The sequence below is a fragment of the Mugil cephalus genome, chromosome 15 (assembly GCF_022458985.1).
Source record: "Mugil cephalus isolate CIBA_MC_2020 chromosome 15, CIBA_Mcephalus_1.1, whole genome shotgun sequence".
Lineage (NCBI taxonomy): Eukaryota > Metazoa > Chordata > Actinopteri > Mugiliformes > Mugilidae > Mugil > Mugil cephalus.
This window is the reverse complement of record NC_061784.1, coordinates 24,593,853-24,610,483: the sequence shown is the minus strand read 5'-3', so window position 1 is coordinate 24,610,483 and position 16,631 is coordinate 24,593,853. Positions and strand designations below refer to the sequence as shown.

The window sequence follows — 16,631 nt, the reverse complement described above, 5'->3', positions numbered from 1 at the left end:
TTTATTTTTCAATCTCATCCATCCTCATCTTCTGCTACCTCTGATCCTCACTGGAGCATATCCCAGCTGTCACTGGGTGAGAGGTGAGGAGGAATACACCTGTAATAGACTCCAGTCTGTTACAGGTGTATTCATTTATGTTTTTAACATATTCAAACAGCAGCTACCTCATTAATACACTACAACACTAATACTGTGAATAAATATTACAATTTTACAACTCAAATGTTCGCAATAACTAACAAAAAACACAGTACCGACTGTGATTTAACTGTTTTCATGGAAACCAAATCAAATGAAGGGATTAGATATGTGACAAAAAAGAATAATAAAATTAAAAAGGGGAGGAGGACAGAAGCATTTTGTAGGAGAAGAAAGTAGTAATAGTAATAGTTGTACTAGTTGTAATAGTAGTAGCAGTAATAGTAATAGTTGTAGTAGTAGTAATAGTAGTAGTAGTAGTAGTAGTAATAGTAATAGTAGTGGTAGTAGTAGTAGTAGTAGTAGTAGTAGTAGTAATAGTAATAATAGTAATAGTAGTAGTAGTAGTAGTAGTAGTAATAGTAATAGTAGTGGTAGTAGTAGTAGTAGTAATAGTAATAGTAGTGGTAGTAGTAGTAGTAGTAGTAGTAGTAGTAGTAATAGTAGTGGTAGTAATAGTAGTGGTAGTAGTAGTAGTAGTAGTAGTGGTAGTAGTAGTAGTAGTAGTAGTAGTAGCAGCAGTAGTAGTAGTAGTAGTAGTAATAGTAATAGTAATGGTAGTAATAGTAGTAGTAGTAGTAGTAGTAGTAATAGTAGTAGTAGTAGTAGTAGTAGTAATAGTAGTAGTAATAGTAGTGGTAGTAGTAGTAGTAGTAGTAGTAGTAGTAATAGTAGTGGTAGTAGTAGTAGTAGTAGTAGTAATAGTAGTGGTAGTAGTAGTAGTAGTAGTAGTAATAGTAGTGGTAGTAGTAGTAGTAGTAGTAGTAATAGTAGTGGTAGTAATAGTAGTGGTAGTAGTAGTAGTAGTAGTAGTGGTAGTAGTAGTAGTAGTAGTATTAGTAGCAGAAGTAGTAGTAGTAGTAGTAGTAATAGTAATAGTAATGGTAGTAATAGTAGTAGTAGTAGTAGTAGTAGTAGTAGTAGTAGTAGTAGTAGTAGTAGTAATAGTAGTGGTAGTAGTAGTAATAGTAGTGGTAGTAGTAATAGTAGTAGTAATAGTAGTAGTAGTAGTAGTAGTAGTAATAGTAGTAGTAGTAGTAGTAGTAGTAGTAGTAATAGTAGTAGTAGTAATAGTAATAGTAGTAGTAGTAGTAGTAGTAGTAGTAGTAGTAGTAGTAGTAGTAGTAGTAATAGTAGTAGTGGTAGTAGTAGTAGTAGTAGTAGTAGTAGTAGTAGTGGTAGTAGTAGTAGTAGTATGCCCTCCTCCAGTCATGAATGTCCAGTCTCAGAAGACGAATGTCTCCACGTCTCTGTCCTCATGGATTCCAGCTTTGGTTCATCTTTGTTTTTCTTCCTCCATGTTTCTGAAAAACTCCTCAACCTGATTTATTTATCAGTTTATTTACTAGGAGATGATTAGTAGAGGTTACCACGGTTACCACCAGACCCATCCCCCCGAAGAACGTCCACCATGACACGTCTTTTATTTTTTAATTTAACACTCTCTTTATTGCCGGGAATCTTCCACCAGAACATCTCGATCACATAAACATCTTTAACATTGATTCACATGAATAAACAAACGGCACGGACCGGAATTTAGCTTCTTCACTCACACCAAGCTAGAATTAAAATGAAAGTCTGGGCGTCGCCTCGGTGACGGTTTCTCCTCGTCGTCAAGGCGACGCTTCCCGACGATGACGTGAATCTGAAGTTTGTGAAGCTGAAGCGTGGTCCGTTCAGAGGAATGACGTCTCATCAACAACAACAACAACACACAAAATAAATAAACAAGGTGACGTCTGACTCCGCCCCCTCTCATTGATCCTAACCAATCAGATCGCACTAGGACTGAGACTCAAACAGCAGGGGAGAGTTTGTGGCGGGACGACTATGTGACCATGTACTCCTGGCGTTTGTTGAGCCGGACCTGGCAGAGCGACACGGCACCGACCACCACGTAGATACCAGCCGCAATGAAGCAGTTGATGCCGACCTGGTTGTAGAGACTGTAGATGTTCTGAGGAGGGTTCTTACTGCGGGAATCATAAAACAAGAGGAACGTTAGCATGAAACTTTACATTTTTAACCTTCTGGAGTCAAAATCACACGACAACGTAGCTTCAAGATGCTTCTGACTGAGGAGTGACTGCAGCCGGACAGACAGGAGACACTTTAGAGACATTCAGACATTATCACTGGTTGGACACCTGATAGTTGTGGACATGGTCCTAAATATGACTTTTAATGGAAATAGTTGTAAATAACTAAATGTGTTGATCAGCTTTAGAAATGTCCAGGTTAGATTTACATTCTAAGTTCTAGAAATGGTTGGTTCAACATATTTGTGGTTTTCTAACTGGTTCCTCCTGGATCTGATGGTTCTAAGTGTAAAGTCTCACACGAGAGGTTGACATGCAAAGAACGAAACCAAACAAGGACCACGGTGAAACAGTTTTTAACAGGAAATAGAAAAGAAAAGCAGGAGTCAGAAACAACACCTGTAGATTCCTGTAACTTTCTCCCTCAAAATATCTGCATTTGTCTGGTTTTCAAGTTTCACAGCCAGACATGTTCCCTGATGTTTTAGCACAGACCAACAGAAATAAGAAATCAGTGTTTGGTCTCTGATAAATAAAACAAATGGATTCGTTTAAGTGACTGAAGGACAAACGTCTCCAAGAATAAAAAAAAAAGAGGAGAATTTAAAACCTACGTCCGGTATCGAGTTTATCAGACAATGTAAAATGTGACTTATTCATTTATGGGTTAAAAACTTTAAAATGGTGTAAAAGTACATCATATATTAAAAATACTCACTCGTCACGGATGTCCTCCTCGGTGAACGGCACGTCTTCGATCAGCACAGCCGACTTGGCACTGAAGAAGATTCCCAACATGGCCTGCAAGACAACAGGTGGCTCAACATGAGGCCCGAGGACACAGCGGGGACACAACGGGGACACAACGGGGACACAGCAGGGTCATGTGATGCCTTTAAAAGTCTGCTTAGTTCAAACTTAAGTCTGAATAACTAAAAAAAAAAAAAAAAAAAGACTGCACAAGTAAACTGAAAATATCTGAGTTTAAGACTTTGAGTTTAATAATAATAATAATAATAATAATAATAATAATAATAAGTGTGACCGTGGTGAGTTCACCGTCTGTCAGTAAAGTGGAAAATCTGACTTCCTGCTCTGAGGTGTCACATGAGGCCAAAATAAAGAGTCACATGACTGAAATAAAAGAGGAATTAACTTCCATTTAAAAAGCTTTGATCAAATATATCTTATTAACGCGTAGGGGAGAAAACATGTTTAAAATAAATCAACACATTAAAAAATACACGAATAAACGTTTTTATCAACAAATAATCATAAACTAATCATTTAACAGAAACCCAGGCTTTAGACACCTCCCTGCCGTAGCTTAAACAGCCACAGGCGTTAATGAACCAACCTTAACACAGATACATGATTATTGGAGCGGATTTAACGGAAGTAAATGTCTAAAGTACATGTATCCTGGCCTTAGCGGGCTCTGTCTATGTGCTGGAGGAGACGATATTCTACTCTGATATTAGTCAGGGACACGGACAGCGTTTGGCCAATTTGACATGTTGATCGAGTCAAGACAAAAACCATCAGTGAGAAGATTCCTCGTATTTTTTCGGTAAATGTCAATAATCCTGAGAACAGATCGTCTCCAGGAATTAGTCGGCCCCGCTCCGTGGATCTTACCAGCATGATCACCCCCCAGATGCTGATGACTATCCCACATGCGGCCATCTTCGGCCCGCAGAACAGAAGCGACGGCATGTCCACGGTCACCGGATCAGTCGATCGATCAGCGGCTGAATTTTATTCGTGATTCTTTCAAATTCCTTTAAAACTGATCCATCGAAGGACGGAGCGACGCTGTCAGCTGACCCTCTCCGCTCGGCTCCACTCGGTCAACTTCGCTCAGCGTCGGGAGCAGCGACCAATGAAAACGTTCGCTGCCCAAAGCCCCGCCTCTTCCTCCCAAACTGACCAATGGCGTTCGACCTGTAAAGTCGCGCAACGTTCTCTTTATTCTGTCCACCTTTGTTGATCGGTATTCATATATTTTTTTATTCTTTACGATTCATAAATGATTCAAATTCAAACTTTTACTCGGATACGTTTCCTCCGAAGCTTCTCGGTTCTTTAGAGAAACCTCCAGCTCTCTATGGAAGCTAACCGCTAGCCGCCGCGAGCTCGCTAACGTTACAGGGGCTAACTTTAGCAGCTAGCCGTGTGTTGTTGTCCCGTTGTGATAAAAACAAAGGAAAAACGAGTTTAAAGTGAAACAGAACTCCTCCAGAATGACTTCTGCCTCTGCTAAGGTGAGCTCCACGTCCTCTCTCTCACAACTACACGCTGCGTCAAAGCTAACTTTGTGAGTGCAACCGCACGCAGAACTCCATTCAAAAATCTACTAATTTAAAGAGTCTACAGGGAACAACTTAAAATAAGGTGCTTTAAAGGTTTGGTTCATTAAATATTAGAATATGGAAGAGATAAAGAGAGATTCGGCTCATGGTTTAAGATTATAGTGTGTATTGCTGCCGTCATTTTGCTTATTATTAATACATCTGTTAGCTGTTTCCTTAAGAACTTTTTTTTTTGTAATTGCACACAAGTTACAACTAAATTGTCTTAACTAGCAGCTTGAGAGGTCATTTTTAATAGGGGTTATATGTTATATGTGTGTGTGTATAATAGATAATACAATCTCTCTAAGTGTCTATGATTATGACACAACTTTTTTTAAAAATATGATTTTACAACTCGTCTCAACTGGTGGTCGCCATTATGTCACATCTTATTTCTATAGTGTCAAATAACGAACCAAAACAAAACTTATCCATTGACTCACCTAAAGTGACTGAAACTGTCCTTTCTTTGACTAGTGTTTTAGTTTGGCCCAAGTCCCGCCCACTAACATGGAGGGGGTGGAGCTTATGACCTGTACTGCAGCCTCCAGTCACCAGGGGGAGCTCTACTAGCTTTGGCTTTAGAGGAGAAGTTCTGTGGTCCATCTTATTGTCTTTGAGCTACTTGGGCTGAAATAAAGCAGGAATTGGAGACATGGCGTCCATGTTTATATACAGGCTATGCTATGGACAGTTTTAGCTAAATGCTAATCCATCATCACTGTTTAAATATGTCAGTGAAAGGTCAGAGGTCAATAACTTCACACAACTAGTAAAGTACTTGGATGAGACTCATTTGATTTCCCAGAACAAACGGTTGTTGCAGAAGTTATTTCGTCAACATCTTCTCTGACCTCTGACCTCTGACCCCTGTTCTCTGACCTCTGACCCCTGTAATACTTGACTCATGACCTCAGAACCCTGTTGTCGAACTTGACTCAACTGACCTCTGACCTCTGACCTCTGACCCCTGTTCTCTGACCTCTGACCCCTGACCTCTGACCCCTGACCTCTGACCTCTGACCCCTGTTCTCTGACCTCTGACCCCTGACCTCTGACCTCTGACCCCTGTTCTCTGCAGGTGGGGGAGATTTTCTCTGCAGCCGGAGCCGCTTTCACCAAACTGGGCGAGTTGACGATGCAGCTCCACCCGGTGTCGGACTCCAGTCCTGCAGGGTGAGTCAGGACACATGGACAGATTCGTTATTTATTAAGCTACCGTCGGGTTTTCTTTACGTATTTGTTCGCCTCGCGAGCGGCTCGATAATCAAACTCTTACTTTCAAACAAGGATCAAATGAAGCGACAACATTTTTATTGACGGAAGACGTTCACTGAACATCTACGATCACAATAATCTAATAATATGTTTGGATATAATTTAATATCATTATATTTATTTCTAGATTCGTTTATATTCAGTTCGTTTTGTGATTTTTTTCGTCATCGTCTTGTTCTGGTGCCGAGAACCAGAAGCAGAACCGTTGATGAGGTCCATTTGGGTCTGAGGAGGAACTCTGAACACACCTGAAATAAATGGACCGATCTTCCAATCAATGTCTCTGGTTTGTTTGGACTGACGCTGTGTTCGTCCTCAGAGCCAAATGGACGGAGACGGAGATCGAGATGCTTCGATTGGCCGTGCGTCGCTTTGGAGACGACCTGAACAACATCAGCAGCGTCATCAAAGATCGCACCGTGTAAGTCCAGGCGAGGCCGCTAGCCTGAACGCCGTTAGCCTGATAGCATGATAGCATGATAGCATGATGTCCAACAAGAGTTTAAAAGACAAGTGGACTGGTACAGTTTAGAGGAGACGTCTCATCTGAGGAGCGTCTTCAATTCTAAGAGACTGGAGGTTTAAAGAGGTTTAAATAGAAATTCTGAGGAGTTGGTTAAACAAATGTCCTCCTCCTGTCCTCCTCCTGTCCTTCCTCCTGTCCTCCTCCTGTCCTTCCTCCTGTCCTCCTCCTGTCCTTCCTCCTGTCCTTCCTCCTGTCCTTCCTCGTCCTTCCTCCTGTCCTCCTCCTGTCCTCCCCCTGTCCTCCTCCTGTCCTTCCTCCTGTCCTTCCTCCTGTCCTTCCTCGTCCTTCCTCCTGTCCTTCCTCCTGTCCTTCCTCGTCCTTCCTCCTGTCCTCCTCCTGTCCTTCCTCGTCCTCCTCCTCCTCCTGTCCTCCCTCCTGTCCTCCTCCTGTCCTTCCTCCTGTCCTCCTCCTGTCCTTCCTCCTGTCCTTCCTCCTGTCCTTCCTCGTCCTTCCTCCTGTCCTTCCTCGTCCTCCTCCTCCTCCTGTCCTCCTCCTGTCCTCCCCCTGTCCTCCCTCCTGTCCTCCTCCTGTCCTCCTCCTGTCCTCCTCCTGTCCTCCTCCTGTCCTTCCTCCTGTCCTCCTCCTCCTCCTCCTCCTGTCCTTCCTCCTGTCCTTCCTCCTCCTCCTCCTGTCCTCCTCCTGTCCTCCTGTCCCTCCTCAGTGCTCAGATAAAAACCACCGTGAAGAGGAAGTTGTATGAAGACAGTCGAGTCCCGATTTCGTCCGAGTCGCCGAAGAAGACGGTCAAGAAAGCTGCTGCCGTCGCCATGACGCAGGCCCCGGCCCCGCCCCCCACCGCCGCCCCGGCCCCCGCCATGATCGCCGTGCCGTCCTCCCAGGTTGTCGTGGCGACGGGCATGCAGAACAGCCCCTCTCTGGCCCCGCCCATCAAGAAACAGAAGGCGGCAGGTGAGGCCTCGGCTCAGGCGTCGGTTTTTCTGACTCAGGTTTACGTTGATCCGACACGTTTAATCCGAACCTTTGTCCACAGACGTGACGCTCAGCGCTCTGAACGACTCCGACGTCAACAGTGACCTGGTGGACATCGAGGGACTCGGGGACGGCTCGTCCAACAAGAAGCTCAACTTTGACCAAGGTCAGTGTCTCAGATTTAATAAGTTTAATAACCAGTTGGTTTCATTTAAGATGCCTCCTCCCTCCCTCCCTTTCTTTCCTCCCTCCCTTCCATCTTTCCTCTCTCCTTCCTTCCTTACTTCATTTAGATTATTGAAAATATTTTAATTTCTATGTGTTTCTGTTCTTTGATGTCATCACCGCCGCTGGTATAAAGAGTCAGAAATGAATCAAACGTTTGGTTTTCATGATCAGGACTGAAGTGGATTTAAAGTTTGTGAAAAAAGAGTTAAAGTAAATATTATCGTGTTATTTTTAGGGGTTTTCTTAATGTTAATTATTAAGGTTAAAACGTATAAAGGTGAGTTTTATGGGATGTGAGTTTGAAATCTGCTTAAAAAAATAAATAAACAGCTTTGCCAAATATAAAGTAAAAAACACGACTAAGTTATTAGAGGAACTAAACTGGAGGAGGAGCCTCTGTGACGTGAGAGTGAATAGAAATCAGACTCTGGTTGTTTGTTGTTTCCTCAGAAAGTCTCAACCTGGACTCCAGCCTCATCATGAACTCCAGCGACCTCCCCCTCCTCTCCCGCTGACCGCACACTTTTATTTTTATTATTCTGGTTATTTTATTTTTCTAGACGTCTCCTGTGTCGTGTCCAGCCTCCGAGGAGCCTCAGGTCAGAATCATGTTTTAGTTGTAGGGTCCAGACAAACACGTCTGTGACGATCACGAAGAACAAAGAGTCAATAAACTAGAACACGTTTTATCAGAAGACCTCAAAGCGTCGGTCGACACGTCTCACGTCTCTGGACGTCCTGAGGAAACAACGTGAGATTTATCGACTGATTATCGATCGATCAGCAGCTGATGGAGAAACTGTTTTAATTATGTTGAGTAAAAAAGAACTAAAAAACAAACTGAACTGTTTCCTGTTGATTCATGAGCTTCAGACCAAACGAACGAGTCACTGGTTTCCAGGTACAGATTCTCTTTTATTGAGAAGTTTTCATAAACAATATAATATATATGTATTTATAGTGTGTACACTAGAAACTAAAGAGTCGTTCTGCGTCGTGTTTACAGCTGAACGGTCGACGGCGGGAATGAAAATAAAACTCTGATTCCTCAGTTGCAGAAAAATAAAGAATTTGTCCGAAAGAAAAACATATTTACAGAAACACTTTAGAGACACATGTGCTTTTAGTTCCCTTTGTCGTCTCCAGTAAAACTCAAGATTTTAAAGTCTCACTCTGGTAGATCGGCGCCGTTCTGGATCCAAACCCGGCGTGAAATTCTCTTTGGGTTTAAATTGAAATGCTACGTGTTTCATTCATCTTTCCTCTGGGTTCTGTCACTGAAACCAGTCACAGGTTCTGCCTGGTTCTTTGGACCTGGACCTGGTGTCTTCATCCAGATGGAGCAGCTGCTTCCCTCTGATATGGGACAGGCTCCACCCCCCCACCCCGACCCCCCCATGGTGACATCATGGTGGTAGGATCCAAAGTCAGGGAACCCTGTGTTTGGTCCAGACCAGTTCCACCTGGTTCCTCCTCATCTATCTGACCCAGCTGATGGACCTAAACCCTCCGTAAGAACCAGTAGAACCTCCTCAGGTCCAGACCGGACCAACCTGGAGATTCATTAAGGTTTGTGACCTGAAGCCTCTGGTTTCAGTTGTGTTTGGTTTGGAAGTGGTTTGTGTTTGCAGCGTTCTGCCAGAGTGAGAGAACAGGACGATAACGAAGCTCCACATCAAACCAAGAACATGAAATAAATCGAACGACGAGACGTTTGGGGCTCGTCTCTACTGGAGCCTCCTCAGGCTGGTTCCCTCTGTAACAGCTCCACCCAAACACTAGGCGGCGCTGTCTTTACCAGTCAGGTTCAGTTTTGTTTCTACTTCCTGCTTCACTTTTACTGAAAGTTTTGGGGCTGGAGGTGGACGTGGTTCAGGTCAGACGCCATCGGCCTCCAGGCTTCGTCCAATCTCATCGCCCCGAATCTTTACGTCCAAGCACGTCATTCACGTCACGTGACGACAAAGACGACGCGATGGCGGAGAGACTGAAACCGTCTATAACCGTCTACTTTTCCTAAACCAAACACTCCCAGGAGGAACTGATACAGAATCCCCCACAGCCCGAACCTGGGTGGACTAGTCTGAACCAGCTAGCAGCTAGCATCGTAGCTCATGTTCATCTTCCCATGAACCCAGCTCAGAGAGCTGGAGCTGTGATTGGTCCTCTCAGTAGCAGTGTTTTCTAATCATTTAAGGGTGAGGTTCACTGAGAAGGTTCAGACTCACGTTCAGCAAAGTTTCAGTCCGTTGTTGAAAGAGAAGCAGGAAGTGGAAACAGAAACTGTGGAGACCACGACATCTCGGCCCAACGATCAAAGAGCCTCGAGTCTGAAGCAACACGAGGTCGATTGGATCCTAGAAAGTTGACGTGATGGAGCCTGAATGTTTCAAACATCCAACTGGAAACTTTCCAGCTTCATCACATCAGCGTGAAGCTCCAACCAGCCCAGAAACGTTCATTTAGTCAAAGATGTGAAGAGGAGCGAGGAGGAAACTCTGAACACTTGCAGGTTCTCTTCACAGTGACCGACAGTATGAGACGGCGAATGTGCAAAGATTCGACATGAAAACACTGACGCGTTTAAAGCTACAGTCTGTACAGCCGTGGGGATTTGGCAGCTCCGTGTTTCCACTGAGGAAAATCTGTCCTGGTCCTCGAAGCATGAAACAAAAGCTCGTTTCTTCATTTACGTCGGGGCCTGAATTTAACGAAGAATCGATGTAAATCAAACGTCTGGTTTCAGATGTTCGTTGAGTCAGTTTCTGAGATTATTCCTCTGATAACCAGAGGTAGAGTTAATGTTCTACTAAATCAGTTCAGCACGGAGGAGATTTAGGACTGAAACACGTGGGAGGAGGTAGAATTTATTTCATCGTGGACTTCTGGGAAAAAAGCCCAAATAAAACGAGGAGGAACAAACAGAATAACGTTGGCTGTTATCGTCTCAGACTTTCTTCTCAAAGTGCACGATGGGGAAACGATCTAACTCCTCCCAGGTTTTATTCGCCACAGGTCGCTGATATTCAGGTTTATCTGGGACCAGGTTTATCTGGGACCAGGTCCAGGGACCAGGACCAGGGACCAGGGACCAGGACAGACTTTCAGATGGAAACAAGAAATAAAGCAAGAAAAGTAAAAAGTGAACAGCATCTCTTTCATGAAGTCACTCAGGTTAAAGTCATCATGTGCAAACTCAAAGACGTGAGTGAAGACCTGTGTCGGAGCAGCAACACGGATCCACGTCCTCCCTGTTCCTTTCGGGAGCAAAGACACTTGGATGGAACCAGCTGGTCACAGGTTCGAACGTACGGACGAGTCCCACGGCTACGACGACGCTTCAGGCACGATGAGGAGGGAAAGTGCAAAAGTAGGAAGTAGAAACAGCCTGAAGTCGGCTTTGTGCTCGTCACTGTGATGAAACGTGGGGCTGGACAACATGGCCGCCCGGCGCCCTGGGGGGCGGGGCCAGAGACCGGGCCAAAAACACAAAGCTGGACATTTTCTTTGATTGGGTTTCTGTGATTAAGGGGGCGGTGGGTCCTGAACCCAGACATGCTGAGAACCACTGCTTCAGTAAATCCAGAACGGTTGGGTTTGGTGTTCGGACCCCGGGTCCCAGACCAGGACTCTGGGTCCAGCCCCCGGTCCCAGACCGGGACTCTGGGTCCAGCCCCCGGTCCCAGACCGGGACTCTGGGTCCAGCCCCCGGTTCACAGGCTTCTATCTGAGGAGGATCCGAAGACTTTAAAAAGACAACTGGTCATTAACGAGTTGTTTCTGGTCTTTTCCAGAAACACGTCAGAGTTTCTATTTAAACCTGGTCCAGCGTCTCAGGACCGAACGAGATCCTCAGACCTGAACTCTGTACGTCCAGTTGCTTTTTTAAACTTGCTTCGGATCTAAACCCTGGAGGACTGAGAACCTTCAGGCGTTTCAGAGGATCTGATGAGGACCAGAACACTGCTGCTGCGTTCCATCAGGTTTCCTACGGAGAAAGTCGTAAAATCCTGACTAACCCCGAGTACTTTCCAAGATGGCCGCCCTCTTCTGTGTTGTACAGACATGATTTAAACACAAACATACGCTGAAACGCTCTTATGGTGTAATTTAAGTTTTTCACACTGAGACTCAGACTTTAATGATCCACCAGGGAAATGACTTTGTCACTGCAGCTTCATTGCAAATAAAAGTAAACGCAGCAAAGAATAAAATGAGATTAAAGTAAAATAAGAAGTGTAATAAAAAACAGCCTGGTGAGACCAAAACAATAAGAGTGGATTTTTTTCTACAATTAAACCTTTTGAATGTTTGGATCTTTAGATTCATCACTGGAAATAATTCTAGTTGGTTCAAGTTATCTGTTCATTTACAATCTGTGGAAGTTAAATAGCCTGATTTGAGTTTAATATGACAGTAATAATATTATTATGTTATTCATTCACTTTGCGGCGGCCATCTTGGAACGCTGAGCCCTGAGGTCATCCTCTGACCTCTGAGCTCTGAGCGGATGAAACGCAGCCTCGGTGTGAAACGAAGAGGAGTAGAAAAGCTTGTTAAAGCCGAGCGCAGCGACTTCTTCAGACTCTATGTACAGTGGAAGCCTGCATGCGGAATATATTCACATATAGATACACGTCACTTCCTGTTTCTGCCTTAAAACTGAAAAGAAACAGCTTTTCCTTCATAGGATCAGAAGTTTGCTTTGAACCTTGTGGAGGGAATGATTCTCTGATCGGGTTAGAGTCCAAAGTCCTGATTTAATGGATTCATCTGTGCTGCCTACATTACCCATAACCCCCTCCTGTGGACGCCCTCTTCCTGAAGACACGGCCAGCGTGTCCTCCATCTTTATTAATCTCTGTGGGTGGGTGTGGCCTACACAAGGGGGTGGGACCACAACGACCAGTGACGGGGCCGTCATCCAATGCGAGTTCCCGTCACAGCGAGGGGCGGGGCTTACATTGAAGCTGGCGGATGATTGGACGACGGTCAGCCGGCTTCCACAGTGGTGGGTGGTCCTGACTCCGGGTGAGGAGGGTGAGGAGGGTGGGGAGGGCTTTAGTGTCCAGGGTGCTGGTGGGAGGTGAAGGGGGTGAAGGAGGGGGGGGGGCTGACTCCTCCCGCCGGAGGAGGAGAGTCGGCCGTCGCCGGGGAGACGCTGTGAGGACGGGGGAGGATGGGGGAGGATTACTTTCTTCTCCTTCCCGATCTCATCTTTTATCAGAGTTGTGTCTCACCTGAATCTCACCTGAGTTTGTAGCCGCTGCGATGGGTGGGGTCTGTTACCCCGGCAACAAAGAGCTTCTTAGGAGGTCCGTCAGACTCCGCCCCCCCTGAGAAACGACAACATGTTCAGGTTTAACCCGGTGCTCAGGTCGTCTGTGTTCACAGGTCAGATTTAACCCGACACAACAATGATCTAATGTCCGGTTTAGATTCATATTCTAAGTTCTAAAGGGCTCTAGACGATTAAAGAACCAAACGTGATGATGATGATGATGATGATGATGATGATGAAGCTCACCTTTCCTCTTGAGCGGCGTTAATGGCGGCCATCTGACGGCGGCAGGTCTGCAGGACAATCAACACATTGGTCAGTGGAACCGAGTCACACAGAAGCTTCCAGAGAAAAGTGAGTGTTTGTTTGTGTTTGGGTCATGAACCTGAACCTCCTGGTGGGGCTGGGGGAGGAGTTAGGGGTGACGCCGCTGTCCCCCGACGGACACCACTGCACAACACACAGGGAGACACTTTAATCTGGATTCAGTCTGAACTCACACGAGTTCAGGATCTACACATAAACGTCTCTTTGTTTTAGTTCAGAGACGAACATGATGAAAAAGTTTACTATTAAAAACATTTAATGGACATTTCTCAACACTTTATAGGGGAAAAGGTTGAAATATGAATATTTTTATAGCAGGACAGAACAAAAACTGTTTAACTTCAGTGAATTTTTTCAGATTTTCAAAATGTATTAAATCCAGATAGAGGTGGACGATACGACGATGTTAAACTCATGTCTGGTTCTGGTCTCATATCTGGTTCTGGTCTCATATCTGGTTCCTGGTCTCATATCTGGTTCTGGTCTCATATCTGGTTCTGGTCTCATATCTGGTTCCTGGTCTCATATCTGGTTCCCGGTCTCATATCTGGTTCCTGGTCTCATATCTGGTTCTGGTCTCATGTCTGGTTCTGGTCTCATATCTGGTTCCTGGTCTCATATCTGGTTCTGGTCTCATATCTGGTTCCCGGTCTCATATCTGGTTCTGGTCTCATACCAGGTTCTGGTCTCATATCTGGTTCTGGTCTCATGTCTGGTTCCTGGTCTCATGTCTGGTTCTGGTCTCATGTCTGGTTCTGGTCTCATATCTGGGTCCTGGTCTCATATCTGGTTCTGGTCTCATGTCTGGTTCTGGTCTCATGTCTGGTTCTGGTCTCATGTCTGGTTCCTGGTCTCATATCTGGTTCTGGTCTCATGTCTGGTTCTGGTCTCATATCTGGTCTCATATCTGGTTCTTGGTCTCATGTCTGGGTCCTGGTCTCATATCTGGTTCTGGTCTCATATCTGGTTCCTGGTCTCATACCAGGTTCCTGGTCTCATATCTGGTTCCTGGTCCTTAAACTAATGTCAACATGTGTTTGCATGAGCAACATGAGCCTGGCCGCTGACAGTGTAAACATGATCTCACCGCTGAGGTGTGGTCGTTCCATTGGCTGACGGGAGGAACCGGGATCAGACTGGAAGGACTGAGAGGGGGGAGGAGTCAGAAACATCTGGATTATAGATTAAAAACATCTGGAGGAGACGAGGATGTTTCTCTACCTGAGTCTGTGAAGGTTTCCCCTCAGCGGCATCTCCATGTTCTCCTCCTGGAGGAAACACAAAGAAACAGCTGATCAGCCTCAGACAGAAACACACCTGAGGAGGAGGAGGAGGAGGAGGAGGAGGAGGGTTTAAAGATGGCGGCGTCCTCACCGGTCTCTTCTGGTCCAGTCTGTCTCCACTCAGACAGAACGGAGAGAGGGGGACGAGCTGAAAGAGACCAACCAGAGGACGGGTCATATAAGCAGCCACAACATTATGACCACTCAACACTAGCAGCAGCCATCAGCCATGATGTGGATCAATGGTTTGTTTCCACGGCGACAGCTGTCCAGGTGAGTGTGGTCTCTGGGAACATCGTTGAAGGTAACATCCACACTGGTGGTGGTTTTAATGTTGTGGCTGATGAGCACGTCTCTACCTGTGAGGGACAGCTGGGATTGATGGACACGCTGCTGCGTCTGTACCGGGCTGAAGACACAGGACCGAACACCGTCATCCCGTCACTGAGACACAAACACACAGTCTGGAGTTTATTTAACCGGATAATACACACGACATGTGCACAGACAAGTGGGAAAATATAGGTTTACATTTACTTTTCTTTAATAATAAAAACCTTCGTTTAAAAAATGCATTTTCTATTTCCTTGTGTTTTCCTTGTCTAATACTTAAATTAGTTTGACAAGGAATGAAAAATAAGAAATCAGAAAGGAAGCCAACATTGTTTCACACCATTATTTGCTCTTACTCTTTATTTTTCCAATTTGTTGACTTTAGAAAAGACCTTGATCTGAGCAGATTCTTCACTTCTAAGATACTAGAGGGAAGTTTGAGGTTTAAACAGAAACTCTGTGGGTAAAACCATCAGAATCTTTCCTGACCAGAAACTGGTGCAATTCATTTCCGTTAACTGTATTTATTGCAGTTTCTGATCGGTTGGATATAAACCATGACCTGCATGACTGAGAACATTCACAGACAGACAGTGGATTTAAACAAACAAACTAAGTTGTGTGAACCAGAATTAAAGACCAGGTCTGTTTCATTTAGAAACACCCTTCAATACATTTAATCAGATATGTGTGTTACTCATAAACAATATAATTATAAAATTTAATGATTTTTGAATCAAGTCTGGTGTCGTGTGGGTGTAATATCACTGACCTGACACTGGTGATCATCGGGGCGCTGTTCGACCTACGGAGTGCCCCGCCTCCTCCAGCTGCGCCTGCGCACTGGTCCACTTCCATCCGCTCCATAGCGAGGGTCGCGGGCCCGGCGGTGGCGGTGCCAACTGCCGGCCCCCGACCTCTCTGCGGCGGCGTCGGGTTCTACTCAAGCCCGGTGGAAGCCCGACCCGCAGGCCTCACTAGCAGCAAACCCCGAGCCGCCGAGTCAGCGGGCTGAACACCGAGGCTGGCTTCTCTTTCTACCGCATTTCTCTCCTAAAAACACCGTATCCGAGTAGGACCGTGGACCAGAGCGACATTTATTACCCGCAGCTACGCTTCACTTGCTGCTAGCGCTAATTTTACGACTCCGTTAAACAGAGAGAAAACACAGAACAACGCGCAAAAAACACAGAGATAAAGTTTAGTAGCAACCGCATAAAGTCAACCGGGAGCCGGTCGTCCCGTCTCAGCAGAGAAACTTTTAATTCGAGTCCGCACAGGTGACGTGACTTTTAGGATTAGCCTCGGAGCTAACTTGGCTGCTAGTAAACCTCCAGCCAGAGACCAGAAAACCGCTAAGCAGCCGACCGACGCGATCAAATTAGTCCCCGAGCACCGGTCCCCAGGGAGAGCCGGTCATACGGTGCCCCGGAGGTCCGAGCAGAACCGAGGGAAAAAAGCAATAATCTGCGGAAAATAAAGAGTTTGGAAGATTTTTACAACATAGTCCGTCTTCTAATAGAGGTAGTTCACCAACTGTAGAAATAGCGACGCCGCCTGGTCATTGGAGGAACTGCAACAACTAGGAGGTCACCTCACTGTGAAATCTAGAGTAAAAATAAAATAAAAACATTTATTAATAAATAATTAATCTATATTTTATCTTTAATTTGGTTTTAGATTTTAGGTCGAAATTATGTCAAATAAATAAGTAGCACAAGATTTTAAACTTGTGTCCAACATAATGGTGGAATCAAGCATTAATAACAGATTAAATAAAATGCTGTAATAGTTGTATTGGAAAATAATCCACTGTGGGGAAAATATTTGTTGTATATTATAGGCTCC

At 45.0% G+C, this 16,631-nt stretch overlaps 3 protein-coding genes across 5 annotated transcripts; 1 reads left to right on the top strand and 2 right to left on the bottom strand.

Annotated features, from left to right (window-relative positions):
* Positions 1 to 1,622: 1,622 nt before the first annotated feature.
* On the bottom strand, positions 1,623 to 4,114 carry rnasekb (ribonuclease, RNase K b). Its single transcript, XM_047607689.1, has 3 exons — positions 3,882 to 4,114; positions 2,962 to 3,044; positions 1,623 to 2,177 (listed from the first exon to the last, which is right to left on the bottom strand). The coding sequence occupies exons 1-3, from the start codon at positions 3,957 to 3,959 to the stop codon at positions 2,033 to 2,035; spliced, it is 306 nt and encodes a 101-aa protein (XP_047463645.1). The 5' UTR covers positions 3,960 to 4,114; the 3' UTR covers positions 1,623 to 2,032.
* Positions 4,115 to 4,182: 68 nt separating this feature from the next.
* c15h17orf49 (chromosome 15 C17orf49 homolog) lies at positions 4,183 to 8,399 on the top strand. Of its 2 annotated transcripts, XM_047607652.1 has the most exons (6): positions 4,185 to 4,507; positions 5,679 to 5,773; positions 6,195 to 6,296; positions 7,063 to 7,310; positions 7,393 to 7,497; positions 8,010 to 8,399. In XM_047607652.1, exons 1-6 carry the CDS (start codon positions 4,487 to 4,489, stop codon positions 8,072 to 8,074), a joined length of 636 nt encoding a protein of 211 aa, XP_047463608.1. In that variant the 5' UTR covers positions 4,185 to 4,486; the 3' UTR covers positions 8,075 to 8,399. The 2 variants fall into 2 exon arrangements, with proteins under 2 accessions (XP_047463609.1, XP_047463608.1); XM_047607653.1 differs by lacking the exon at positions 6,195 to 6,296 and having other exon boundaries at positions 4,183 to 4,507.
* Positions 5,540 to 16,353, bottom strand: LOC125021536 (P2R1A-PPP2R2A-interacting phosphatase regulator 1). Of its 2 annotated transcripts, XR_007114352.1 has the most exons (10): positions 15,556 to 16,353; positions 14,810 to 14,894; positions 14,542 to 14,598; positions 14,389 to 14,435; positions 14,255 to 14,312; positions 13,226 to 13,290; positions 13,087 to 13,133; positions 12,811 to 12,895; positions 12,053 to 12,720; positions 5,540 to 5,558 (listed from the first exon to the last, which is right to left on the bottom strand). XR_007114352.1 is itself a non-coding variant. In XM_047607648.1 (9 exons), exons 1-9 carry the CDS (start codon positions 15,648 to 15,650, stop codon positions 12,621 to 12,623), a joined length of 639 nt encoding a protein of 212 aa, XP_047463604.1. In that variant the 5' UTR covers positions 15,651 to 16,353; the 3' UTR covers positions 8,454 to 12,620. The 2 variants fall into 2 exon arrangements, 1 of the variants encoding a protein (XP_047463604.1); XM_047607648.1 differs by lacking the exon at positions 5,540 to 5,558 and having other exon boundaries at positions 8,454 to 12,720.
* Between the last annotated feature and the right edge of the window lie 278 nt (positions 16,354 to 16,631).

Excerpts from the sequence above, each read along its gene's own strand:
- LOC125021536 (XM_047607648.1), bottom strand. The coding sequence starts at position 15,650 with ATGGAGCGGATGGAAGTGGACCAGTGCGCAGGCGCAGCTGGAGGAGGC. Across the intron at positions 14,599-14,809 it reads ATCCCAGCTGTCCCTCACAG|CTCGTCCCCCTCTCTCCGTT; the intron begins GTAGAGACGTGC and ends GGTCTCTTTCAG. Across the intron at positions 13,291-14,254 it reads GGAACGACCACACCTCAGCG|TGGTGTCCGTCGGGGGACAG; the intron begins GTGAGATCATGT and ends TGTGTTGTGCAG.
- rnasekb (XM_047607689.1), bottom strand. The coding sequence starts at position 3,959 with ATGCCGTCGCTTCTGTTCTGCGGGCCGAAGATGGCCGCATGTGGGATA. Across the intron at positions 3,045-3,881 it reads TCTGGGGGGTGATCATGCTG|GCCATGTTGGGAATCTTCTT; the intron begins GTAAGATCCACG and ends GTTGTCTTGCAG. Across the intron at positions 2,178-2,961 it reads GAGGAGGACATCCGTGACGA|TAAGAACCCTCCTCAGAACA; the intron begins GTGAGTATTTTT and ends TGATTCCCGCAG.
- c15h17orf49 (XM_047607652.1), top strand. The coding sequence starts at position 4,487 with ATGACTTCTGCCTCTGCTAAG. Across the intron at positions 5,774-6,194 it reads TCGGACTCCAGTCCTGCAGG|AGCCAAATGGACGGAGACGG; the intron begins GTGAGTCAGGAC and ends GTTCGTCCTCAG. Across the intron at positions 6,297-7,062 it reads GTCATCAAAGATCGCACCGT|TGCTCAGATAAAAACCACCG; the intron begins GTAAGTCCAGGC and ends GTCCCTCCTCAG.